At 33.6% G+C, this 26,728-nt stretch overlaps 2 protein-coding genes across 4 annotated transcripts; both read left to right on the top strand.

Moving 5' to 3' along the window:
* The first annotated feature begins 931 nt into the window (after positions 1 to 931).
* LOC119835663 (PAN2-PAN3 deadenylation complex subunit PAN3) lies at positions 932 to 14,780 on the top strand. 2 transcript variants are annotated; one of them, XM_038360628.1, is made up of 17 exons: positions 932 to 1,321; positions 1,397 to 1,493; positions 1,581 to 1,667; positions 1,769 to 1,891; positions 1,968 to 2,052; positions 2,669 to 2,764; positions 3,213 to 3,311; positions 4,655 to 4,753; positions 4,922 to 5,161; positions 5,267 to 5,421; positions 5,752 to 5,873; positions 6,156 to 6,258; positions 6,688 to 6,824; positions 8,376 to 8,448; positions 9,650 to 9,765; positions 10,654 to 10,816; positions 11,353 to 14,780. In XM_038360628.1, the coding sequence occupies exons 2-17, from the start codon at positions 1,419 to 1,421 to the stop codon at positions 11,467 to 11,469; spliced, it is 1,890 nt and encodes a 629-aa protein (XP_038216556.1). In that variant the 5' UTR covers positions 932 to 1,321; positions 1,397 to 1,418; the 3' UTR covers positions 11,470 to 14,780. The 2 variants fall into 2 exon arrangements, with proteins under 2 accessions (XP_038216556.1, XP_038216557.1); XM_038360629.1 differs by lacking the exon at positions 3,213 to 3,311 and having other exon boundaries at positions 934 to 1,321.
* Positions 14,781 to 15,860: 1,080 nt separating this feature from the next.
* Positions 15,861 to 26,365, top strand: LOC119835662 (1-phosphatidylinositol 4,5-bisphosphate phosphodiesterase gamma-1). Of its 2 annotated transcripts, none has more exons than XM_038360627.1 (12): positions 15,861 to 16,427; positions 16,817 to 16,955; positions 17,043 to 17,205; positions 17,769 to 17,969; positions 18,161 to 18,276; positions 18,359 to 19,289; positions 19,594 to 19,775; positions 20,543 to 20,720; positions 21,344 to 21,409; positions 22,362 to 22,553; positions 23,032 to 23,815; positions 24,317 to 26,365. In XM_038360627.1, exons 1-12 carry the CDS (start codon positions 16,070 to 16,072, stop codon positions 24,562 to 24,564), a joined length of 3,558 nt encoding a protein of 1,185 aa, XP_038216555.1. In that variant the 5' UTR covers positions 15,861 to 16,069; the 3' UTR covers positions 24,565 to 26,365. The 2 variants fall into 2 exon arrangements, with proteins under 2 accessions (XP_038216555.1, XP_038216554.1); XM_038360626.1 differs by having other exon boundaries at positions 22,990 to 23,815.
* Positions 26,366 to 26,728: the final 363 nt, after the last annotated feature.

Below are 26,728 nucleotides of genomic sequence, written 5' to 3'. Positions count from 1 at the left end.
CGGTTTTCTGTGAGGGTGTGGTAACTTCCCCGGTGCGAGCTTGACCCAATTTGTGCCGAAGCAGTGCTCGACTCCCACACAAACTCTCGACTTACTGTTGAGATTTAAGGGCTGTCCTTTCGAAAATTCGGATTAATTCGGAACATTACTACCTATACATGTGGTAGTATGTACTCAGCGTAACTTAGCTTTGTTTATGTACTGAACGTTATGATTGCCCACAGAATAGAAGTTCTAATCATCCATTAAAAGGATTCGTTTTAATTATATTACAGAATTATAACCAAACTAGAAAAAATTACATATGCCAGCGGTTTAGTGGTATGCTCGACTACGTTTTTCTTCATCACACGCGTTTATTAATTTGTAGCCATATTTTGTAGTCCTTTTCAGAATTCCGAGTTGTTCTTTTAGAAAAACAAGGTGGCAGCACTGACTGAGTACGCATTATAACTATATAATTATACACAGGTGTTTGACGTATTACTTTTTTTTTTTTCCTTTATGGCAATAAGTTTTAACTATTTGCGACGTATTAGTTACCATAGTATTTTATTTTTAGATATATTACTTACTCTGCGACCCACAGACCACAGAGTAAATGTCTACTTTCACTCATGAGTTTTTGTTGCTAGCAATCATGGCATATTATTAGTAACTATTATTGATAATTTTTTGAACATAAAAATTATTCAAATTCATTATTGAATATAATATAAAAACAATTTTTTAACAACTCATTGATTATGAATAACATATGTAACGGAATTTATAGATCCAGGACCTCATGAATGTTTAAGAACGTAGGTATATAATAATTATAACATACATAGATTCTAGGCGTCTAGGTATTGTGGCGTTGTGTGCGCCCTATAAATCAATAACGTTTCATTGTTGAACTATAGACTAAAGAGCCAATAGCATATCTCTATAAAATAGTCTATAGCATTTCATGTATTTGTCTTCGTGTCCCTGTGCACTGTTATTTTTTTATACCTACGTACTTAGTAATTTTACTTCGATAGGATATTTGTGTGCTATATACACTAGTACATGACACATGTAAAACTTATTGATTTTGATGAAATTTTAATTAGTCACTTTGCTCTCCTCTATAGTTACAATGTATTTAAGCACGTATTCAAGTTCATACGTGTTTTAAAGTTTTTACGTGCTTGATGTGTACTGAGACGAAGGCGCAAATGTAAGGATCTCCAAAATGATAGAGTGTGGCATTGTTCATTGTTCATCGTGGTATTTCTGAATACCCTTCATTTTGATTATTTCGAAAGAAAATGAGTCTTTAATTCCGTATAAGCAGGTAAGCTTTGGTCCCGGCGTAGTGTTGAAATGTTGTTATGTTATGTTAATCCTTTGTGTTTTTTTTCTTTCCCAGTAAAGTGTATCATCACGGGAAAATGGATCCTCCAATTTATTTACAATACACTCCTCCAAATGCTCTGCCGCAAGAGTCGAAGCTCGTCACTTACATGGTAGAACTATTTTTTCAAACTTCGATATGTAAATAATTATAATTGTGTAGAGATGTAATATTTCATCAATAGGATCTTTCCTTTCAGAATCGAAATACATCTACGCCAACAAGAGCATTGAATCAGGCACTTGGTAAATTAAGTCTTGAACCTTCGCCTCCTGTTGTCAGGAAAGTAAGTAGTAGTTTTATATAATTCCTCAAATATCGTTCACCAAATATATTTTTATTTTGTGTGATCAACATGCAAATCTTTAAAATGCGCATACTTAACAGGTCTTTATTGGAGAATTTGTGCCCGTGAGTTATTATACTCCCGTAGCCATCCTGCCAGAGTCACCAGAGAGCTCCCCGCCAACAGCACTTTCCTCTTTGGCTGGTGCTTCACAAGTCCATCAGGTGACTAACTTCTCTTGGAATTGTTGCTAAATGTAATTTCATTATTTCAATATATTTATTGCTAAATTTGTAACAGGAAAATGTTGGTGGCACTACCTACTTCTATTCAACAAATGATAGTCTTAACTCATCTGGTGGACTAAATTCATCTACATCAATGGGTTTGTATACAATGTGCATTTGTAGATTCATAAGCATCGAATGAGTTGCTAATCTCATATCCATTGTAAGTGTGGCTATTAGAAAATTTTCAATCAAAAGCAAAATTACTTATACTGAAATCAACAAAAAATAGTACAAGAAATCCACTGCGATAGAATTAATAGGATTGTTGTTCTCATCTGATTTGTACATAAAAAAATTTTCAATACCTATTTCAAAACAATTGACAAGTTATTACTTAACTTTCAAAAATTATGTTATATACAATTGAATATGAATATATTAATGTGTATAAATTCATAAAAACAAAAACAAATATTATTGAATTATTTTTGGTTGTGAATAACTTTTCTATTCTTGTAAATTTTTTTACACAAACAAGCAGATGATCACATAGCTATATGATGCTATCATATAACTGCAACAAAACTATCCTGTATGTGTTTTTTTTTGGGCAAGAGAGAAAAGATATAAAAATTGTATATAGTACCTGCCCAATAACACCAGATTTAGGTTCTCAATTCAATATCAAATATTTAGTACTTGTATGATGTAACATGTAAGTATTTTAAATATATTGGAATTTCATCATAATTAATAGTTCTGTATTCATAGGGGGATCAGAATGCATGGGAGTGCCATCAGTTGCATATCCACCACAAATGTATCCAAGTACACCTCAACACATGGGGCCGATGTCATCCAAACAGGGTCAGTGGAACTTTCTATTTAAATAAAATACTCTGAATAATAAAATTTTTGTTACAAGTTTTTGTCAAATTTGAGGCAACTTTATAAATTGTAGAATACTGTTATCATAAACATATTGCCAAATAGTAGGGCAATCTGCCAACATTCGTTTACATTTTTTTCATATCATAACAGTTCTTGAAATAATTTTTAAACAAATCACTTATCGTCACATGAAAGCTTTAATGCCAATATGATAAATACAATCACACTATAAAAAATAACACGGAAAAAGGACAACAGCGAAAAAAGTTAAATAATTATTTTAGATAAGCATAAGGCGACAGTGCCACTTAAATTTTACGGAAATAATGGCGTATGAATAATGTTTTAATGACATGGTGTATGGATTTACATTTATCATAATTTAACGCTGTTTTGTTTTAAATATCAAATTTTCGGCTTTAAGGGCCATTCTTCGCTGACGATCCCCGCCTATGGCAATCGCATTGTGCGGGGATCGATTCTGGAACATACTACGCTCCTTGGAGCAACTTAACATCTCCAGGTTATAATTGCAAGTCATTATTATTCTTGATGTTCTTTTTGTAAATGTATAACCTTACTTTTACGGCGATGATGGCTATGAGTAAATTGTTATGGCATGAAATGGTTTTATTTTCCGCAAACAATTGACTTGACTAGTGATACACCTGACAATTGAAATTTTCGTCGCAGTACGCAGTCGCTTACTCTCGGGTTTTATTTTTTATTGGCATAAAAAAACCATCGTAGCTTGGCAAAATAGTTAAATAACGACGGTATCACAACTTTTGGCAATATTTTTTTTATTAAGGTTATCCCTAGCTAGTCTGCAATAGGAGCAATTGGCATTTTTGTGTACCATTTATTTTGCATATTCAAAACCTTACCATTAACCTCTAGTAGGTACTATTACATTATTTACTTGTAATTTGTTTGCATGGCTGTTATTCTTATTTCTTATAGTTTGATGTGTAATTGAATGTTGCGTATTAGCGAATGCATTAGCAGATTTAGACAATAGCAGGTTATTTCATATTTGTAAGATACATGTTATTTAAAACGTATTCCTGTGAATCTCTTTATAATATAACTAAATGTCTTATACATTAAGACTGCAATATCTACCTTGTTATAAAAACTAGCTATGATGTACCAAACCTAATCTTTCACAGTTACTATTGCTATGGTGTGGATTGCTAGAAGGAATCACACAAAAATACCAGTTAGTAATAACGAGCGTGAAGTGTTACATGGCTTAGTATTATAAGTATATCACAAGCAGAATAATAATAACAGTGCTTTTTCCGTCAAACTGACTGTAAGAAGAAAAATCTTACTTTCGAACTCACTAATGAAAAACTATAGCAAGAGAACCATTTATAGTGGTATCGGTTATTAATTATTAACCTAGTACATTTGTATTTACATAGTACAAATTGCCATTTTATTTTGAACAATTGTCAGAAGTTTTGAAGAGACCGCAGTACATCTAGGTATCGTCATAACATTACAGCGGTGGATACGAGCCTCAACTATGGGCTGAGAGGAGACAGTTGGGGAACGAAGTGATCTTATTGTAGAGAAAGGAAGTTCAGCGAAAACATTTCGCTTGCGCGATCCATAGGAGCGTGTCGCTTCATTTAGCTCTACAAAACTGTAAATTTTATGATTTTTCCATCATTTAAATAAGTGACGTTTCATACGACGACGGAGAGTGAAACATAATTAAAAAAAAAAATGCGAATGACTTATTGATATTTTGACGATATAATATATAATTCGATAATCTTACCGTTAATATAGTAACAGAATATTTGAATTACTGAAATAATGTCAGAGATATTTTATTTTTATTCATATTTTTAGGCTTGGGACCGATGTTTTACATGCCCGATACGATCCGATCCGAGATGTACCAAAGGAACGAGGATCTCTACTTGCAGCCGGATAATCGTCAATATCCAGGTACAAAAAATTTAATGCTATGAGGTATGTATCTTACATTTTATAACAACCCTACATGTATTTCTGCCACTGAAAATAATGACTGTAACTGATTGTGACAAATGAAGTCAAAATACAATTTTAGTATTTTATTTAAAAATATCTTAATTTAAAATCGACATCCCACAGATTTGCCCGAAAACTTGGAGGTTTACTCGGAGTTGATACCCCTCGAAGGGTTGACACCCCACTCTATAGCAACCTCCTTCCGTGCGACCCATCGACAAAATGGCGACCACTATGCTCTGCGTCGCTTGCATTCGTACGGAACGGTGCCGTCGAAGAGATTCGAGTCGTGGAAACAAATCGATCATCCAAATATCATTCGTCTTAACGAATGCTTCACTACTAAAGCATTTGGTGATCATTGTGAGTATAACGACATGATATATAAATCTCTGTATATCTCTGATATCGAATCTGTATCATTTTGTGTTCAAAATAATAATAATAATAAGTGTTTTCTAAACACAGCTATGATGTTGGTGTACGACTATCACCCAGCGGCTGTGACACTGATGAACAAGTACCTCGCTGGTGGGAACAACGGTAACGCAGCGGACGCGAATGGCTCGTACCACGACCCGTTCTCGTCGGATCCAGATGCTCCTCGCCCGTATACTCACCAGGTAAGAAGGTCGACTTTTGATGTTCATTGCTTTCTCGTATTTAATGTATGTTTCTACTATAGATTAACGATTCGAAATAAATGTGTATACTGTTCTGTATACGGGCAATTGGGACATTAGTTCCTTCAAAAAAAGATCGTATATGTGGTAATGATCGCAAAAGTACACACAAATGCCCTGTCTCAGCTGGCTCGGCTGCATTTTTTGTTGCTCTGCCATACAAAAAACTATAATATCATGTAAAATGATCGCAAGAAAAAGAAATGGGACCACATAAAATGCATGTCTTCTGTATATTTTGCACCATTCATATATATAATTGGGAATTAGAAAAACGCCATGCTGCGTGCCGTCGCTTGCGGCGCGCTGCTCCCGGAGGCGGTGCTGTGGAGCATTCTCGTGCAACTGACCGCCGGCCTGCGGGCCATACACGCGGCTGGACTGGCTTGCAGGTGGGTAGTTTCTTACGAAGAAACAATATTTGAACGACGTTCATTTATAGAGGGTTCTTAAAAAATAGAGTATTATAATTTGCTATGGATTCGGTTAAATTTCCTATAAGTCAAACCATCTTAATCCATATGTTTCAGTGTAGTTGTAGTATGCAAACTGATTATAATCATACAATAATCACATATATCAGGACAGTCAAGTCGAAGTCAAAGTGAAAGCGTAAAAATCATTATATTTGCTTTGGTTCAAGATTAACAACCACGTTTATTATATTTTTCTAGAACCCTGGATCCGACTAAAGTCGTAATGACTGGGTGCCGCATTCGTATCGCTTGGTGCGGCGTGGCCGACGCACTGCACGCCAACGAGATTGATATAAACCAAGTGCGTATTCCAATTAACGTTAATTCTTGGCTAGTTGCTTATCTCCTTTTGGTCGTCATCCCATTTTATTAAATACTAGCCGCGCCCCGCGGTTTCACCCGCGTAAGTCCGTATCCTGTAGGAATAATGGGATAAGAAGTTGGCTGTATGTTATTCCAGTTGCCCAGCTGTCTACATACCAATTTCATTGCAATCGGTTCAGTAGTTTTTGCGTGAAAGAGCAACAAACACACACACACACATCCTTACAAACTTTCGCATTTATAATGTTAGTAGGATAGAATCTATGTATTAAAGTAAGTAAGTATAGAAGTAAAGTAAGTAGTATGTACGAATAGAGTTGAAGAGAGCAAATAGTTTTTAATAGTAGGATTATTTTCATAGTAATATGGAATAGGATGGGGTGTAAATATAGATATTTTGTTTTAGGCTCAACAAGATGACCTAACCGCCCTAGGCAGACTGGCCCTGTCTCTCGCCTGTCGTACCATACACTGCGACAACTTGGCCGCCTCCATGGAGCTAGTGACCAGATCCTATTCGCCGGATCTCAAAAATCTGATTTTGTATGTATTTCTTTTATATACATTTTTTTTGTTTTTTTTTTTTTGGTTTTTTTTCGTTTGGCAAAATTATGTAAGTGTTATATCTAAATGTCTTTATTTTTCTTGCAAATGATTTATATTATACTAGCGGCGTCCCGCAGTTTCACCCGTTTTAATGAGTTTTACCTTTAAATCCCAATTTTACAAACATGGGAATATTTGCAAAAAAAGCAACCTAAGTTACTCATGAGGAACCTAACTATACATTAGCTGTATTCCAATGCAAGTCTCGTCAAAATCGTTCCAGAGATTAGCCGGAATAAACAGACAGACGGTCTAAAATTGTAAAATTTGTTGTGTTGCCTTTATGTTATTCCAGTTGTCCAGCTATCTACGTGCCAAATTTCATTGCATCGGGTTCAGTAGTTTTTGCGTGAAAGAGCTACAAACGCACACGCATCCTTACAAACATTCGCGTTTTTTAATATTAGTAGGATATATGTAGCAACATATTACAAGACTTAACTGTATTTTTTAAATGAAATTACTGAATAATTTTAAATAAACCATTTTCTTAGAAAACATTTCTTAGACTTGAGTATTTATTAAATAGTTTGGCGAATGCAAATTTATAAACTGTTCTATTTTTTTTTATTTTTTATTATACATCACGCAATGCTGTTTTCTATATAATTGTAGATTTTATTTAATCGTGTTCTTACAATCATATTATATGGCGAATTGTCTAGTTTTTTTTATGTTTCTTTTTCTACTTTTTGATGTTTTCATAAAAACATGTTTTTAATGAACCATAAAATACTATTTAATTTTCATATTAATGCTCTCATTGTTTCCTAAATTTATGGTTCTTGTTGGCTGAATTCTCACTTAAATGCGAACGATTTAAATTATATTATGTATTTGTTTTTTTTTTTTTTGCAATGCTATATATATTGTAAACTTTAAAGCTGCAAAAGTTACCAAGAATTTCCGATTGATTTATGATGAGATATATTTTGTTTTTATATAGGTCTACCGAACCTATATATTGTGTATATCTTAATATATATAAATTACGCGTCACTTTGTACGCGATGAACTCCTAAACTACTACAACCGATTCTAATCAAATCTGCACACCATGTGCCGTTTGATCCAACTTAAAATATAGGATAGTTTATATTATTTCAATTACGATAAATGACAACCCGGTCGGAGCTGGGGCAGTGGCGTAGCTAGGGGGACAAGGGCCCTGGTGCATAGGGAAAGAATCGTGCCCTCCTCCCCTCTTTCCGCCTTCCTCCCCTCTTTCAAAGCTGAGGTTAGAGGGCCCCCTGAGCTCCGGGGGCCTGGTGCACTGCACCACCTGGCCCTATGATAGCTACGCCACTGAGCTGGGGACAATATCTATACATATTCTATTGACTGCTACCTATGTGTTATCAATTGCAGTGCAATTTACATATTTGAGTGCAAACGCGATTTATTTTAATGTTTTGAATGTATTTGATTTAAGATTATTGATTTATGGGAATATTCGTGTATATTATAAGCCACTTTATTTCTTGATAGTTACCTGCTGTCGGGTCAACGGCGCTCCGTCACAGATCTCATGCCAATGATTGGGGCCAGATTCTATACACAGGTATGTTTATATTTAACTCACTGTTCGCCCCGGCTTTGACGGTGGTACATATATAGCCTACAGCGCTCAGGGATATAAAAATCCAAGAAATTTTGTAATGGTTCCTATAGTGGCTGAGATATGACCTACATGTAGGTCCTGCAGTATCACATATATTATATAGACTATAGATGTTCATTATTATAAAAATAATACCGCTAGTATATGTGAATATTAATATACAATACATAGTGTATTATGTTGATTCAAAAGCGGTTCTAAAAAAGTCAATTTCAAACAATAATTGCTAACAACATAAAAAGGATACTGGATTAAATAAAATCAATTATGGATATGTACTATATGTCTGTAGAGTTAGTTTGATTATCTGTTTGAAAGAGCTAACATCAGCAATGGCTACTCATTCATAAATTGACTGCCAAATATTGGTATGTGTTAATTGTAAGACTGATTAAATGTATGTTACACACAACAGAAGAAATCAAATTAGAAAGTAAAATCCTATTATACAACTTATTAGTTGTTATCTATTCTATTATAATATTTTATAAATGCGAAAGTTTGTGAGGAGGGATGTATGTGTATGTTTGTTACTTTTTCACGCAAAAACTACTGAACCGATTGCATTGAAATTTGGTACGTAGATAGCTGGACAACTGGAATAACACATAGGAAACTTTTTATCCCGATATTCCTACGGGTTACAGACTCACGCGGGCGAAAGCGCGGGGCGCAGCTAGTGTTATATAATTAGCTAATTGTTTGCTCCGGGTCCGCCCGGTATGAGAATATTTAATGCTCTAGGTGTATTGTGTGAGTACCAAGTACGACCGATAAGTGCAGGAATTTCGATACTTCCCTACTCTCTAAAGATGTAGAACATGTAGGTCCTTCACAATAATCGAATTGAGTGTTTCAGTTAATGTAGCTTTAACTTGATGAAGGTTTTTTTACTGTACTACATGTTGCCTAATATTAATAAATAAATAAACGAAAATAAAATAATTACTAATAAGACTTAAGAGTTAACATTCCACTTTTTTAAGTTAAATATAATAATAATAATAATAGATGTATCCATGGGATTATCGTTTCGATTAATAATTTTTGAACTTCATATAAAAGGCATTAAACACCAATATGAGATATTCAGTGGTTGTGGTAATTGGTTTTTTATTTATTATATTATCTCAATTATCAGGTGGAAGCATTGGAGAGACGTGCTGATGTATTCGAGAATCAGCTCGCTAGGGAGCTGGACAATGGCCGCTTGCTGCGTATTATGCTCAAGTTGTCCTTCATTAATGAGCGTCCTGAGTAAGTGTGTTACTTTATATAACACTAGCTGTTTGCCCGTGGTACATATACGAGCCTATGTCACTCAGTGAAGTTGCAGCTTTCTAATGGTGAAAGAATTTTGAAAATCGGTCCAGTAGTTTTTGAGTTTATCCATTACAAAGAAACAAACAAAAATACAACTTCTTCCTCTTTATGTATTTTATATATACTTGCGACCCGCCCCGGCTTCGCACGGATGCTATAAACTTTAGCCGAATAGTTGTAACTGTTTTCTCTTTTTAGTCTTATTTTAGCATTACTAACATCCTCTTCCAAGAATTTAAAGGTTTCAAATTTATCGTATAGGTAGCTTTTTTTAAAGAAGAATTAATCAATTTAAGAAGTAAATGATTGCTCAGTTGGAGTATAAATCTGACCATTAAGCCATATTCTTTCTTTTTACATTCTTCCTTTGGGGAAATATCTTAATACATTTAAATCTCGTGTCACAATGTTTGTCCTCAATGGACTCCTAAACCACTTAACCGATTATAATAAAATTCGCACACCATGTGCAGTTCGAACCAACTTGAGAGATAGGATAGTTTATATTATTTCAATTACGATCAAAAGAATACCCGGGCGGAGCCGGGGCGTGCAGCTAGTATTTTTATATTTTGTTTTTATTTTTATTTTATATTTATATTTTAATATTCAATTATAAAAATTTTAAGGTTTTCTGAATTTTTCTGTTTCTCGTGCTGTCGATTCTATATCGACGAGACGGATCGGGTCGTATTTGACTGAGAATATAGAGTTTTCTAAATATCTTATAGGGAGCCCCCCTATTTGTGTAGTTAGTTAAGACTTCTTCGGCTAGCGTAATACAAAATTGCGATACATTAATCTACATCGTCATTGCAACAGATTGAACATGGACACGAAGTGGTCGGAGACAGGGGACAGATACTTGCTGAAACTGTTCCGCGACTACCTGTTCCACTCGGTGACGCAGGACGGCCGGCCGTGGCTCGACCAGGCGCACGTGTCGCATTGCCTCAACCAGCTCGATGGCGGTAGTAATAATAAGGTGAATGGATTTTTATATTTAGTTTTAAATTAGCTTTTGCCCGCGGCTTCGTACGCTTTAAATTCGGTGTAGTTTAATAGATTTTATACATATAAATACTTCCTATTGAATTACTCTATCTATAAAAGAAATCACCAATCAAATTCGGTGCGTAGTTTTAAAGATTTAAGCATACATAGGAACATAGGGACAAGCAAAGAAAGCGATTTTTTTTTTATGAAATAGCAAGCAATTGAACAAGGCAAAATTGTGAGGCAAATATTTGACCACTCGAACAGCTAATAAAAAATAGATTGTAATCTTAAGTTGTGGCATGTATGCTAGTGGAAAAATCCAAACCCTGCCTCGAAATATATGTAGTTATACATTAAACATGATACACATTGCAGAAATTATCATTAGCAGTGTAGCTCTGCACGTCATAGATTATAGAGAATACTCCTGAATATGTACGTTAGACAAAAAATAATGTCTATAATCTACGTTCCGAATTCGAAACAACAGCTGTACCAACTTAACGAACATGAATTCCACAGGTGGAGCTAATGACACGTGACGAGCAAAGCGTGCTCCTGGTGACGTTCGCTGAACTCAAGCACTGCCTCGAGCAGGCTTTCGAGGAGCTCACGCAGGCATCCGCACCTAGCCCCTAGCCTTACGTTTACTATCCGTGTTATGTGTGCCAGCAGCTCAGTAGTGGCATGATGCACTACGACTATGGCTACTAGGCTGACAATACACGTGAGAAAAATGGTTTTTTTTCTACACTGAATAGCAAGGGGAATAGCGGATATGGGATGTTATGTGTTTCTATCTGGTTGTAGGTTTTATGGATGGAAATGTGGGACAGTTCATGGAATTATTAAATTATTCTTGATAATCTCTGATTTACCTTGATAAATTTAGGAACTATTTAATATTGTCGATAAATTAATATGTTATTTTGTCACAAATTTGTTTTGTCATGTCTGAAAAAAAGTACAACATACACAACATTTATTAAGTAAAGTTGTGGAAATTACTTGCTTGGAGTGTAAGTTAAAATCGAATTAGAATTGTATAACTTTCCCATATCCGCTATGGTTTTAACACGGACAAACAAATTATTAAAATGACAGCTATTAAGAATGTCTGTTACAATTGTGTATCTGTGGTACTGCGCTTACAGAAAATAAAAGACTATTGTCTATTATTCTGTTAGACTAAATCGTTGGAGACGGGATTTATGTATTTGAATTATTCAATATAATTTAGGTCAAGGTATGAGGATAACTGTGACAGGAAAATGTCATTGAAAATTTGAAATGAAAACCAATTGTATTTTGGCATTAATATGCACAATTGCTTGCAGAAAAGTTCCCTTTTTAGCTGCCATTTTCTTATCCACAATACCTAATACAGACATCATGTGTCCAAATTTATTCATACAAAATAAACCCTAGTGGTTTTATGTCTAATACAATCTTTATGAATTTGGATCTCTGAATTTGATAAACACCCTATTATTATTCACTCAACACTGTTAATACTTAATTATAGTATTATATAATTAAATTCAGAGACTCACCATACGATCTAACTTATATTGAGATTTATTTAAAAAAATGCTTGTATACGAAAATACGATCAAAAGTATAATACTCCCAATATAAGTTATTTTATATTGATTACCCAAAATGTGACTGTTATTCACCGGATCTTCACGTGTATTGGACGGCCTACGCTATACATTAAAATTAGCGATGAATATTTAATAATAAATATTCCTTTTATAAGCACAAAATTCCGCAAGTTTGCATTGCCTTTTTGAGGTTTTGAAATCTTTATAGTTGTTTGGCATAACTTATTTCTTTAAAGGAAATCGATTATATTTTTACCGACAGTTACTAATATCGTAGTAATCATGAGACTTACATATATACGTTGATATAAGAATATATCAACAAAATCAAACAATAAATTAAATTTAATTTATAATAATTCACAATGGATAAACTATTTATTTTAATATTATAAAAATATACACATACCTTGCGTAGGGTGGTTCATTGAACAAAATAAAAGTACAGACATCACTTCATCGAACAATTGAAGTTACTCGATCTCATTTAGGATGTGTCAAACCGCAGACGAAAATATAAAGTTTGTGAATGAAATAACATGTTAATATGGGTTTCTGTGTGTATCTACAGCCGCCTGAACAAATGCCACAAACATTCCATTTCCATATTAACAACACAGCGTTGACAGAAACGGTCAATAATATAGCTGTGTGTAATGTGTATTTGTATGAAATAGTATTAAATGTTAAAGTATGTAGAGAACGGGTTTCATATTTGCTATATGTGTTGTGGTCTATACATTAAATGAACAATTTATATTATGTGTCCAATATGATAACCATAGAACTAAATGTAGCCAACGAGAAGCGATGTTTGGGAAAGATAGTAAGGTACTTGAGTTGAGACACCATGATATAACCTGGAACAAATTTGAAATTGAGGCAAATAACTATGTTGCCAAAAGTCAAAACTGTTCTTGAGATAGGTTTGATTTGATCTATAAAAAGCAGAAAATGTACTTGAATATTCCAGATAGGGACTTTCTTATAAACATCTGGTCAACTATTTCCTGCTTATGAGCTAATGGCATTTGTTGAGAAGTGGTTTTTGAACCGATGAGAAGGAAATATAGGAAAAATAAATAAATTAAAATCAGGAAATCATGAATAATGGATTTTTTTTTAATTCCTTTGTAAACCGATAGTGTAAAGTAATTTGGGGTCTAATTGATGGCGGTGGTAAAGCAGGTTGTAATGAGATGGTAAAGATTTTGTAATGAGATGTGATTGATTATTATATGGGTAAAGTTTTAATTCGCTTTTCGTTGGATGACTCTTGTAGTCTTTATGTATATGTAATAGAAACTCGGTGTTAATCAATATTTAGTAATATGTATTTAGATCTGAATTAATCAACTTACATCCTATACCCATATTATTAGATCCTTATCTATTGGAAAAATTAGTTTAGACTACCATGAAATATTATTTATTTCATGAATTGTTTATCTATGAATACACTATGTAACAGTAAGTATTACCAAAATTTTAAATAGTTATTGTATTTTGATGATTATTTATCCTTTACATATTATAGTATCATAAGATTTAATACCATAAAATGTTTATTGGTATAATATGGAGTATATGTGAACAATTACTCAACCGTGCGTATAATAATAACAATTCGCGAACTCCTACAGGCCCTTGGGCCTAATTGATACACTGATGATTTATTGGGGGTTCATAGATACAAACATGCAGATTCCATAAATATAACAAACATGACCCTGTGAAATCAGAAAAGGAATATTTACAAATTATGATTTCTGTAACAGCAATTAACAGTTAGGCCCAGTTTGGCCATTCTCTTTTGTGGTTAGGTTAAACAGGCAAATATCGAAAAATCATACCATAGCTGTAACAAGAATACATTTAGATGTATTATTAGGATATTAAGTACCATATTAAGTGCATATTACAATTCAATTCATGTCTCATTGTATTATCTTTACTTTTCTAATCGTAATGTAGTGTTTAAAATTATTTATTAATATTAAATTATACGTATTTACCACAGAATAATAATCAAATATAATAATAATAATATAAATCGTAATAGTGAATGTACTCAGAAACTACATACCTTACATAAATGTTGTTTCTTCATATAAAATTATTGAATCACAAACTATTAGAAACTATTTGTGTAATATTACCCTTTTGGAGACAAATTTTTATTTTATTTAAATTTTAAATGACTGATTTTTAGTTTAAGCAAATTCCGATCTATATATATTTTAATGTTAAAACCTTACTCGGCAACAAACGAAACGAAATATTTTGAGATGTGTAATTATAAGTGTATATTTCTTTTTTCTAATAAATAAAGTTTAAAATCAATTGCGCCTTTTATTCTTGCCTATTATTTTTATACCGTACACAAAAATGAAACAGGAAAATTATTACCCGCAGCTTTGCCTGCGTGTTCACAGGAAATACCCATTAGAATAAGATATCTCACCACGGTAAAAAGTAGCCTAGTCTAGCCTCCTAACACTCCAAACACAAACATCACGTAAAATCATTAATTTGAAAAGTGAAAGACAGTTATACAAATACTTTTACACAGTTTTCAGTCTTAACCAAAGGGTATTTTTATTACGTTATTATTGAAGTTTTAATACCCTAAAGAGTACAATAACGAGGGTTAGGGATAAAACCAACGTGCTGAGTGGAGAATATTAAAATTAAACTGTTCCCATTTTTGTTAGTTATAATGAATACTATCTACCTATAAAATTGTACATATGCCTTCTGTACGTATCTGCCAACGTGTTCTTTATTGGAATCACGGTTATATTCACATTTTGATATTGAGATTATCATTAAAAATGGTAAAATAGTAGGGGCTAGAATAGATTTTGCTTAAGCATGCTGCATCTTTTAAGTAATTATGATTTGTTGACTATATTAAGGGTTGTTTTATTGACAAAAAGCATTTCGACCTTTTCCAAGTTCTAGTTTATCTAGCTTGAGTTCTAGGTCTAAATTTTATCAAATCGGGTCAGTGGTTAAGGAATAAAAATGTAACAGGTTTATGGAGAATTATTTTAGATAAGTCCACAATACATAACAGTTATATCAGGGTTAATCATAAAATTTTCTCACATATTGGTAGTCAAGGTCGTTTATCATCCATCGAAATTAACTTTTAATTAAAGTTAAATCTTTATTTTATTTATGTCTTGACGTGTTAACAATGGTACAAAATATATTTACCTTCCTTACATTACAAATCAAAATTTCTGAGATAATTTCTTTAACATTAAAAAGTTCCTTACCCCGAAGTACATGCTATTCGGACCGTGGTTCCACCTTTCTTTGACAATCTATAGTATTTTATAATCTATATCCAACAGGGATGCCAACAGTTCGGCGAAATGTTTCTGCTTTTCTCTATGGTCTTGCTCATTTGGTTTGGAAATGTCAAACAAACAAAATAGTGTACAGAATTGAATTGTGTGTATGTAATATGTATTATGTATCAAACACGGGTACGAATATACTTTATGCTTATTCGGTAAACTAAAGTCTTTCGTATATAACCATATTTATAAAAGTAACCCATGTAGTCACAGTTGTGCCGTGGTCGCACGAAGTTGTAGTCGGTCGATATTAAAGGAAGTGCAATGAATTCTGTTTGTTACAACGGGGGCAATGATAGACTTATCCATGAAGCAGATCAACTTATTTCTTACATAGAGCGTGGATCAACAGTCTTTAAATTTTTTCCTCGGAAACGTCCCGAGCGTCGCACTTTATTAGTGCGTCGCGAAACTCATCAAGTTATTTGGTGTAGAAATGGATCAACTCAAAGACATGCTTACGAAGGAGCTTTAGATATTCGAGAAATCAAAGAAGTGAGAGTAGGTAAATTATCTAAGGATTTTGAAAGATGGCCTGAGGAAGCCAAAAGGCTAGAAAGTTCCAAATGCTTTACCATTTATTATGGTACCGAGTTTAAATTGCGGTCAGCATCATTTGCAGGTAATTTATATTATAATTGATTATACTCATAACAGAAATATTCTCATACATCACAACCATAAATAGTTTCATTTGTAATATGTAGCACTATGTTAAAACTAAAAATTTTTGTATAAAAAAATATATTTTACTACCAACCATAAAAGTAAACAAAACATTGAATATTTAGCATTACAATATAAGCTGGTGGAACAATTAGAACTATTCTTAGTGAGTAGGTAGTATACTTGGCATGTTATGTAAATATCTTGAATTTTTATGACGGTATTGGTGTGAACTGTTTCACATTTTGCATGGTCAAGGCTATGAATGCAACTGTGAGTTGCTCTTCATGTAAATACTATTTTGAATTTAAAATTAGAATTTGTTTGAATCCATTTACATTTTAGCCCAGACCGACAAAGAAGTTGAAGCTTGGATCAAAGGCATAAGGTTCCTTATAGAGGAGGCGGTGAATGCATCTTATCCATTACAAATTGAGAGGTGGTTGAGGAAAGAATTTTATGCAATAGAAAACACTCATGAAAAGTAAGTGAAATCTGGAATTTAACTGTATAAGTTGATAAAATTACACTCATATTATATATTTAATATTTTATTGCATTTTTTAAACAGGATTACGTTGAAAGAAGTAAAGGCATTTTTGCCAAAAATTAATTGTAAAATATCGACAAGTAAACTTAGGGATATATTTCAAGAAGTGGATACCAATAAGAAAGGGGAAATTGGATTTGATGATTTTTCTATTCTCTACCACAAATTAATATTTGATGAGAATGTGAGTTTATATATGTTTTATTTTTTTATTTTGATTATAGTAGCTAATTTCACAGAATGGCTTTGAAAGTAAGGAGGTTTTTTTTAGCTCCATTATACTTGTATACCTATAAATAAAAAAGATTATTAGATTGTGTTGGATGGAGTTGTAATTTGGTTTAAATTAAATTATTATAGGTAGATTTATGAAGTAATAAAAATGTTATATAAAACAATTTCATACATTAGGCTTTTTTAAATTATTGCTTTGAAGATTCTCTAGGATATCCAGCTTTGTTCTATACCTTTGTAAAAACATTAAAGATAAGGTATAATATTTTAAGAGAATACACATATTCGAAATATTCTTGCAAAAATCCTTGACCTGTTTACATGTGCATATAGTTTACATGAGCTGAGAGAAGATGTGTTATTTTACAAATCAATTGAAATAATTTAAAGTATCATCACTAAGATTTAGATTATTCTTGTGCAGTGCTATAGAAAACTTGCTTATCGTCAACTAAATGATGATTAAACACTTTTATATGTAGTACAGTTGAATAATACGAAGATTTTTTCCAGAATGTGCATGATATTTTTGACAAGTATTCATTATATTGTGCTAATGGCACAACAATAACTCTCCACGAATTCCAAAGATTTCTGATTAAGGAGCAGCACGATAGGTTGGGTGAAGATGAAGCATCAACCTCTCAGTTTATAAGAGATTATCTGCGTGATCCTCAAAGGGATATATATGAACCGTATTTCACACTTAACGAAGTAAGTGTATAATCAATCATGCTCACCTTTTGGCACAGTGCATACTTTTTTTTAGCAGTTTGGTCGAATACACAAATGAAAATAGTTTAAAAACATTTTAATTCATAGTTTGAGCATAAATTTGAAAGCAATTTTGTAGCAATTTATGTTCAAGAAGTAACTACGTGTATTGCAAGTGTTGTTTTTTACAGTTCATTGAAATGCTGTTCTCCAAACAAAACACAATATGGGACAGTAGACATGATTATGTAACTCAGGACATGACAAGACCTTTAGCTCATTATTGGATTTCGTCCTCACATAATACGTATGTTTATTCTGTTTCTACATTGATTAAATGGTGTCTTCCTAACAAATAATATATATTTTAATGATGGAATGTTTTTCAGCTATCTAACAGGTGATCAGTTTTCGAGTGAATCATCTATAGAAGCTTATGTGCGTTGTCTAAGGTCGGGTTGTCGGTGCATTGAGCTCGATTGCTGGGACGGCCCAGATGGAACACCATTCATTTATCACGGCCATACTTTAACAACTAAAATTCGATTCATGGACGTATTGCGCACAATAAAAGAGCACGCGTTCGTTACTTCCGACTACCCGCTTATACTGTCAATAGAAGATAACTGCTCCTTACCGCAACAGAGAAGAATGGCTAACGCGTTTCAAGATGTCTTTGGAGACATGCTGATCGTTCAGCCGTGTGAAAAAAATGAGACGTGCCTGCCGTCGCCACACGATTTGCGTAAGAAAATCATATTGAAGCATAAGAAGCTACCAGAAGGCGCTGAAGAAAATTCGTTTGCGGTTCGCCAAGAGGAAGGGAAAGACCTGGATCTAAGGAATACAATTAAAAATGGGATTCTGCTATTGGAGGATCCCGTTGATAAAGAGTGGAATCCACACGCGTTCGTGTTGACTGAGAATAAGCTATATTATACAGAACACTATAGCACGCAAGGAGAGACGGATATAGATAGTGACGGTGAACAAGAGGGGGATACCACGAGTATACCTCCTGATGAATTGCATTTTGGAGAATGCTGGTTCCACGGGAAGTTGGCTGGCAATAGGCAAGAAGCAGAGGATCTCCTGAGATCTCACTCCCACTTGGGTGATGGAACATTCCTTGTAAGGGAAAGCGTTACCTTCGTAGGTGACTATTGTCTATCGTTTTGGCGTCAAGGAAAAGTCAACCACTGCCGTATAAAATTGAAGCAGGAGAGGGGTGTGACGAAATATTATTTGATTGATACAGTGTGCTTTGACAGCTTATATAGCTTGATCACGCATTATCGACAGCATCCATTGCGCAGCCAGGTGATTATGATATCATAGTAACTTCTATGTTTTTGATTTTCTATGTTATAATTTGAAATTTGCTTGTAGTATGGTGATAAATGACATCTAAGGAAATTGAGATTATACAGAACATCTGTGAAGTGACCCAATAAACTTTGCACTTTCACAGACCTAAATTTTTACGTTACCTACTTGATCTTCTTAGTAAACATTTATTTAATAATTAATCATCGTAACAGCACAATAGCGTCTTAAAATATACAACTTTTAAGCGACGCTCCAAATAACGAAGGAGGTCCTCAAATCGTAGTGTTTTTTTTAGGAGTTTTTAATCACGTTAAAAGAGCCTGTACCACAGCCGAACAAACATGAGGGCAAGGAGTGGTATCACCCATACTGTACTCGCGCTCAAGCGGAAGAATTGTTGAGGAAGGCCAATACGGATGGGGCATTTATAGTGCGACCTAGCGAGAAGGAACAGGGATCTTATGCTATTAGCTTCAGGTTCGTATGATAATTTTAAACGTATTTATATTACGTGTCAAGTTATTTCAATGGGTTTAAAATTATCTAGCTGTCTGTGTATATAACAAAATAATGTATGTCTACGAGAAGAACCCGTTAACTTTATTTTAAGTAGCTGTTCAGATTCCCGGTATTTTCAAATTTTCTTAACTTTGTCTATGAATTTTTTACGAACGAAGTATTAGAGAATTGACAATGATGCATAAAATTGGTAAACAATCTTATGGTCAAGAAGGAATCCACAGTGCTCCGCTTGCTGTTCCTAATGTGAGTTTTCCTCTTCTATCTCACTCTACGTTTTCCCAATTATCTTGATATGACCTCCGCTATAAATGACCGCCGACAGGTCTGCTTAGGATGGCCAAGTTTTTACACATTCCTTGAAGGTTCCAGTCCAAAGTTTTTCCCTTTAGCCTTGCAATATGATCAGTTGCCTTCCGGAGTGTGTGGTCAATCCGATTCCATTTGCGGCGTTTAATTTGTTGCTGATTCGGGACCACTCCACAGCGTTCCCAAAGCTGGTCATTTGATGTTAAGCCGAGGATAGGGTACTGGTAGGTGTTCAGTAAAATCTGTATCTGGGAAGATTAGGTTTTGGGACCTTTCCATGTTTCGCAGACAATATGGTCTTTATATTTAAATCTAAATATATTTAGTTAGCGTTATATTATTACATAGACCTATTTTATGAAAGGTTAGCTTATAATATAGGACTGTAATATCGTGATAATACGGCTTTTTTCCAGATCTGAAAGGGAAATAAAGCACTGTAGGATAAAACAGGAAGGTAGATTGTATACTATAGGCACAGTTAAGTTCGAAAGCCTTGTTGAGCTTATATCGTATTACGAGAAACATCCCCTATATAAGAAAGTCAGATTGTGGTTCCCAATCAGTGAAGACATCGTGAGAAGATTAATTACGGTAAGTTGACATCTAAATAATAATCACCATTTGTATGGGCATCAAAACTTCCAAAAGTCAATACTGTATTGTGTAAATCTTTCTTTTATGTATTCGTTTTGTCAGGAGATGACTATGGAAAAAAAAGTAACATAAAAATTCAAAGCCTAAAGCCAAAGTATTTAGATAAAAACTATTCGTGTATCGACGCGTTTGTCCAGTATGTATTTTAGTGTATACCCATGGTACCTGGATATATTTAGTTTCTTATTATAATTCAGGTATGTCGAGTATTAAATAGCGATACGTGTATATGAATATGTAGCAATGACTGTTGAAATGAGTTCATGAATCCTATCCTACTAATAATATTATAAATGCGAAAGTTTGTAATGATGTGTGTGTGTTTGTTGATCTTTCACACAAAAACTACTAAATCGATTGCAATGAAATTTGATACGTAGATAGCTGAACAACTAGAATAACATATAGGCAACTTTTTATCCCTATTCCTATATTATATACCTACGAGATACGGACTTAAGCGGGTGAAGTCGCGGGGCGCAGCTAGTTATTTATAATTTTATCACTATATTATTATTGAGAAGAGTGTTAATATATAAAACTTTTTTCATTTTATCCAGGAACCTGATGATAGCTCTGTTTACGGTACTCCAGGCTATATGGACCCGACATCGTTCACATCAAAGGTATAAATTAATTAATAATAATAACTAAAGATATATAAATAGCAAATAATTAATAATAAATAATTGAATATATATATTTTGATGGAAACTTTATATTTTGAATTGTTTCTTTAATGATTTGACTTGAATATTGTAATTCTTTGTATATTTACTGTCTTAATCAACTTTAATATCGATTATTCCTTTAGTGGCAAAATACAAATGTGTGACGGAATTACGTCGCACTTTTGGTGGTCAATGTGTGTGGTGAGGAGTTTACAAGTTGTAGTTAGTTGAAAGAAGTTTTATTTAGTTTAGTATTTATTTTAGGCTTAACATATAGACTTTTTAGTGCCATAGAAGTCATGTGACGTAGTTTGTCTATTATATTAGCTACCTCCTATAGCAGAACAATTATTCAGTTTATGTAAATTTGAATGTACATTGATTTAGCTCCCGAGCAAGTTGAGTAAAGTCTAGATTGTATCCGAGTATGAAAGATTTCAATTTGCAACAAGTTTATTTTCGATTAAAGCTTTAAAACGCCAATTCATGATATGCATCATTTTATGACATAAATAAGAAAGAAGTATTTATTTGACCCCATAAAATTAAAAAAAAAAGTTACAAATAAAGGACGATTAGCAACAGAAAAACTAAATTTTAAAACATATAAATAATTAAATGAAAAAATTTGGAGGCAAATGAGGGATCCACTCAGTACACGCTGCAACCCATTAGCGGCACTGCTTTCCAATTGATGTCCTTTTTACGAAATGGTTTATAAAAAAATTGCAAAATACACGTGTATCACTTTTAATCGGAGACTATATTTATGCATATGATTATGAATTTGCGTTATTCTATTAGCACGTGTACAGCTTTCTTAACTTTGTTGATTACGTACCTTAAATGACCGCTAAACTAAGATGGGCAGTATTATTTCGTGTGTAATTATAAGGTGATCATATAGGTAACGGTGAAAGCTCTATACGACTATAGAGCGAGACAGGACGACGAATTGTCGTTCTGCAAGCACGCAATTATCACGAACGTGGACAAACCGGACGAGGGCTGGTGGCGGGGGGACTACGGCGGGAAGAGACACCACTGGTTCCCCGCCAATTATGTGCAAGAGATAGAGGTGCCGCACATGCCCAGTATTGTGAGTATATTGTCGGACGGACGGACGGTGGTAAATATTAAAACTGTGCTTCTATAATAAGTCTTATTGAATAAATTAATGTTTGTGTTTGAATTTTGTTAGGGGAGAGCGGACAGCGGACTAGATGCGTCACCTGATGGTAAGGCACGTCGCCCATATATTTTTTACGTTACGTCGCAATGGTGGCGGCGGCCATACTTAAAAAAATCTTAAAGAAAATTAACGTAATTATCGTGACTTTAACGAATAACGAACTTTATCGAATCTAAATTTCAATCCAGACGCATCTGTTGAAAGTAAGATAATTGTTCATTTGTTTTAGTGAAAGTTCTATAGTTACACTGTTTCTTTTATAGTATTTTTTAACAGAAACAGTGTTTTTTATGATATTTGAACCTCGAATTTAGCATCACTAACTTGATTATTTTTGATATAGGCATGTCTAGAAAACGAATCAGCAGCATTGGGCTCATTGCAGAAAGGTGTGGTCGATGTTTTGGGAGCGGTAGTGGAGTTAGTGGTGGGTGAGGAAAGTGGCTCGGCTCGTTGGATCGTTCGCATACAAAGCCCATCCATGTGCGCTCCCTTCGATATGGCTGCCCCAACCAGAGAGAATGCTTTAGAATGGCTCTCAGCCATCAAAGAAGCGGCCCATAGCGCTAGCGCAAGATCCCTCCAGCACAGAAAAATGGAGCGCACGTGGCGCATCGCCAAAGAAATGTCCGATCTCATTGTCTATTGCCGTTCTGTCGCATTCAACCAGGACAGAATACGCACGAAGGGATTCATCTTCAATGAGATGTCTTCCTTCCCAGAGACGAAAGCCGAACGGCTCATGTGCCAACAAGAAACAGCATTCTTCATGAAATATCACGCTGTCCAAATGAGCCGCATCTACCCCAAGGGACAAAGGATCGACTCCTCGAATTACAATCCGATATCCTTCTGGAACGCCGGCTCGCAAATGGTTGCGCTCAACTATCAGACTCCAGACAAACCGATGCAGATCAATATGGGGAAGTTTAAAGAAAACGGTGGATGCGGTTATATTTTAAAGCCCGAATTCATGTTCGACGAACATTATAACCCATATGATAAGAAGAGTATCGAGCACAAATTGAAACCAATAACAGTGCGACTGCGTGTGATAGGAGCGAGGCATCTGTGCAAGATGGGTCGAGGCACAGCCAGTCCTTTCGTCGAAGTGGAGATCATTGGTGCAGAATATGATAGCGGCGTTAAACTCGTCACGAAGACTGTTGGTGAGTTATTTAATACAACAATTTTTTTTACAGGTATAACTACAAAAAGGGTAAACCTGATGGGTAAAGGTTACCTCCAAAAATTTCTGGAGACGATGTTCAGCGTTTGTTTAGACTTTAGAGATAGATAACATGGTAGCCGATGCCTTTATCTGCCGATGTATTTCTTGTGGAACTATAATTTGTTAATATTTTATTTTGTTTCGTAGGTAAACTTGTCTGTAATAGTCTAAATTTAAACCATTTTAAAGGTTATCTCAGTCAGTTGCACCATTGTTAGATGCAACAATATTGCATTCATGAATCTTTACAATCCATCAATCGATTTAATCTTGTTCTTTTGAAATATACGTATCACGACTTGTCCAAAGCAACGTTGTAACATAGTTGCGACATTATCCATTATCCACTGTTCTTGAAAATCACAGTGACATTGGCATTGTACTTTGAGTAGGTTAAAGAAATAACATTGTCGTTCATTTTGTTATGCAAATGTTTCAGCTGACAATGGAATAAATCCAATATGGAACGACATATGCGAGTTCGAGGTTGAGAACCCAGATTTAGCGTTGATAAGGTTCTTGGTTCAGGACGAAGATGTGTTTGGTGATCCGAATTTCATTGGCCAAGCCGTATATCCGTTAAAGTGTCTCCGTACCGGCTATCGCAGCGTTATCCTTACAAATGGCTATTCAGAAGAGCTGGAGTTATCATCGCTTCTAATTCATATATCACTCTCCAACCCTTAGAGTATTGTTAGAGCATAATTCGTTAGGCAAATAATATTTTATCTCCAGTTATCTCGATTATTTTGAATCTTATCGTATCGTTATTAAGTATGTAGTTGTTGCAGCTTGTTGTGGTTTGATTAGTCCTTTAAGCGATTGATACTGTGCTCCTTAGACTGATTTTAAATGATTATGCAATCGTATTTATGTAACATTTCCGGCTGTTTCATTATTTGTTATATTAAGTCAATGCATAATACTATCTCAAACATTTAAATGTGTCTATATTATTATACTGTTATTAGTAGAAAGATCTATTTGAGGGATAAATAATTTTTAAAATATGGAGCTGGTTTATTAAGTACGTATTGTGATGAATAGGAATAGGTATATAGTATTTGTTTATGGCTATAATATTTTAATAAAATAAATTGGTATATTTATGTATTCTCAATAGAATGTAATTTGATTATTCGTAATAAGTCTATCGGATGTCACGGTATGTGATTGGGGTATTGAAATAATATATTTGTAGCCTATTATAATCGTAATGAGGTATATTCGTGAACATACGTGTTTTGCCATGTCTATTCAGATATTGAGTTATATTATTTCCATAAATAGCTATTTGTGGAACGTATTTAATTTTTTCTCACAATTTGCTATTTTTATTCTATTCGATTTAATTAGGTATAATATATTATTTAAAAAATAAAATTCCAAAAATATGACTGCATTTAAAAACATTTAACAATAATTTAATCACAATACATCATGTAGGAAACAGAAGGATTCTTTGAACACTTCGTCATAATACTTGTTATTAGAAATATTCAACTATAATTCTATTTATATGCTTCCTACATTTAATACTGTAACATTGATTTATTTAGCTTGTCCCTCTTGTCTTCGAATTTGTGAGATAATTTTCAAAATTGTTTGAGTAGTTTTTAGTTACATCAATCGCGAACATAATAAATTATATGTTTTATCTATAGAATATTTACTGTATATATAAATTATTTCTTAATGCGTTCCTACTTGCATGTCGAGGCTAAAACATTATAAATTGCTATCAACTATTATCTTCATACATATAATTTTGTTTTTTAACATATTTATAACTAAGTCATTTTCATCGCAAATTTAATTTAAAATAAATATTACTTATCGATACTACCATTGATTGTATTTATTAGAATTGGATTAATACATAAATGTTAAATAAGAACTTGTATTCCAACTTATATGTAATCAAAATTTAATCTTAAAAATATGGACTATGTTGAGGTCATTGTGAAGTAAAATTTTTGCATAATAAATTTTTAACGGTGCATTTTATTAGGTTCAGCTTATGACATTCATCACGAATTAGTTTTCTCAATTAATATTTCAAAGACTTTCTATGATCTTATTTTACAAAATGCGTCATATCGAATTCTGAGAGTTATAAATGCATAATGCATTTATTTTTCTATCGGTGTAGTGATAGAAGTTTGAGTGAAATTTTTATTTTTTTGTATATACAATGTATAAAAAGATAATAATAGCGGTACTATGTAATATTTGGGATTCGGTAAGTGTGTAAGCCTATAGGGCAATAGATATATAATATTTGCTGCATTTTAAAGATTTTATATCTATAAACAATGTAAACTACAAAACGTTAATATTAGTTGTTCTGCATTACTGTAAGTCGCATTGTTAAATACTTTATGAATAATTTAAATAGTTTCTTATCACTTGTTTATTAGCATTTGAATGTATTATTGTATACAATATCTGAATTGTTATAAAGCATAATAAATTATATATAAAATAATTGTTTGTTTCATTATTTAATTTACACTTTACGTATACTGATCGGTCTCGAACCCCCCTATCCGGTTTTAAACCCGAGGTCCTCACCACTGAGCCACTACTGTTTTTAACAAATTCTACACTCTAATTGAAATATGTGACAATTTATATCATTTTGCTAAATTTGGTTTAGTTCTGACTTCAAATAAAATATAGCCCAACCTGAACCTTAACCTTAACCTTAACCTTAACTTGGTCTGTCACCACATTATAAAAATGTTTCAAAATCTGCCCAGTGATTTCTATATTATAGTAACCATTGATTTAGGGGCTATGCATGCTTTGGCACGAATTGGGCAAACGTAAAAAACTATGTTTCGTACAG

Source organism: Zerene cesonia, chromosome Z (assembly GCF_012273895.1).
Source record: "Zerene cesonia ecotype Mississippi chromosome Z, Zerene_cesonia_1.1, whole genome shotgun sequence".
NCBI classification, from domain to species: Eukaryota; Metazoa; Arthropoda; class Insecta; order Lepidoptera; family Pieridae; genus Zerene; species Zerene cesonia.
This window is presented reverse-complemented; position numbering and strand designations above follow the sequence as displayed.

What these genes read in the sequence shown, in the direction of transcription:
- LOC119835663 (XM_038360628.1), top strand. Translation starts at nt 1,419, where the DNA reads ATGGATCCTCCAATTTATTTACAATACACTCCTCCAAATGCTCTGCCG. An exon ending in TAAAGCATTTGGTGATCATT is followed by an intron (nt 5,162 to 5,266) that starts GTGAGTATAACG and finishes TTCTAAACACAG; the next exon opens with CTATGATGTTGGTGTACGAC. An exon ending in TTCATTAATGAGCGTCCTGA is followed by an intron (nt 9,766 to 10,653) that starts GTAAGTGTGTTA and finishes TCATTGCAACAG; the next exon opens with ATTGAACATGGACACGAAGT.
- LOC119835662 (XM_038360626.1), top strand. Translation starts at nt 16,070, where the DNA reads ATGAATTCTGTTTGTTACAACGGGGGCAATGATAGACTTATCCATGAA. An exon ending in GCGGTCAGCATCATTTGCAG is followed by an intron (nt 16,428 to 16,816) that starts GTAATTTATATT and finishes TTTACATTTTAG; the next exon opens with CCCAGACCGACAAAGAAGTT. An exon ending in TGCCGCACATGCCCAGTATT is followed by an intron (nt 22,554 to 22,989) that starts GTGAGTATATTG and finishes TTTTTGATATAG; the next exon opens with GCATGTCTAGAAAACGAATC.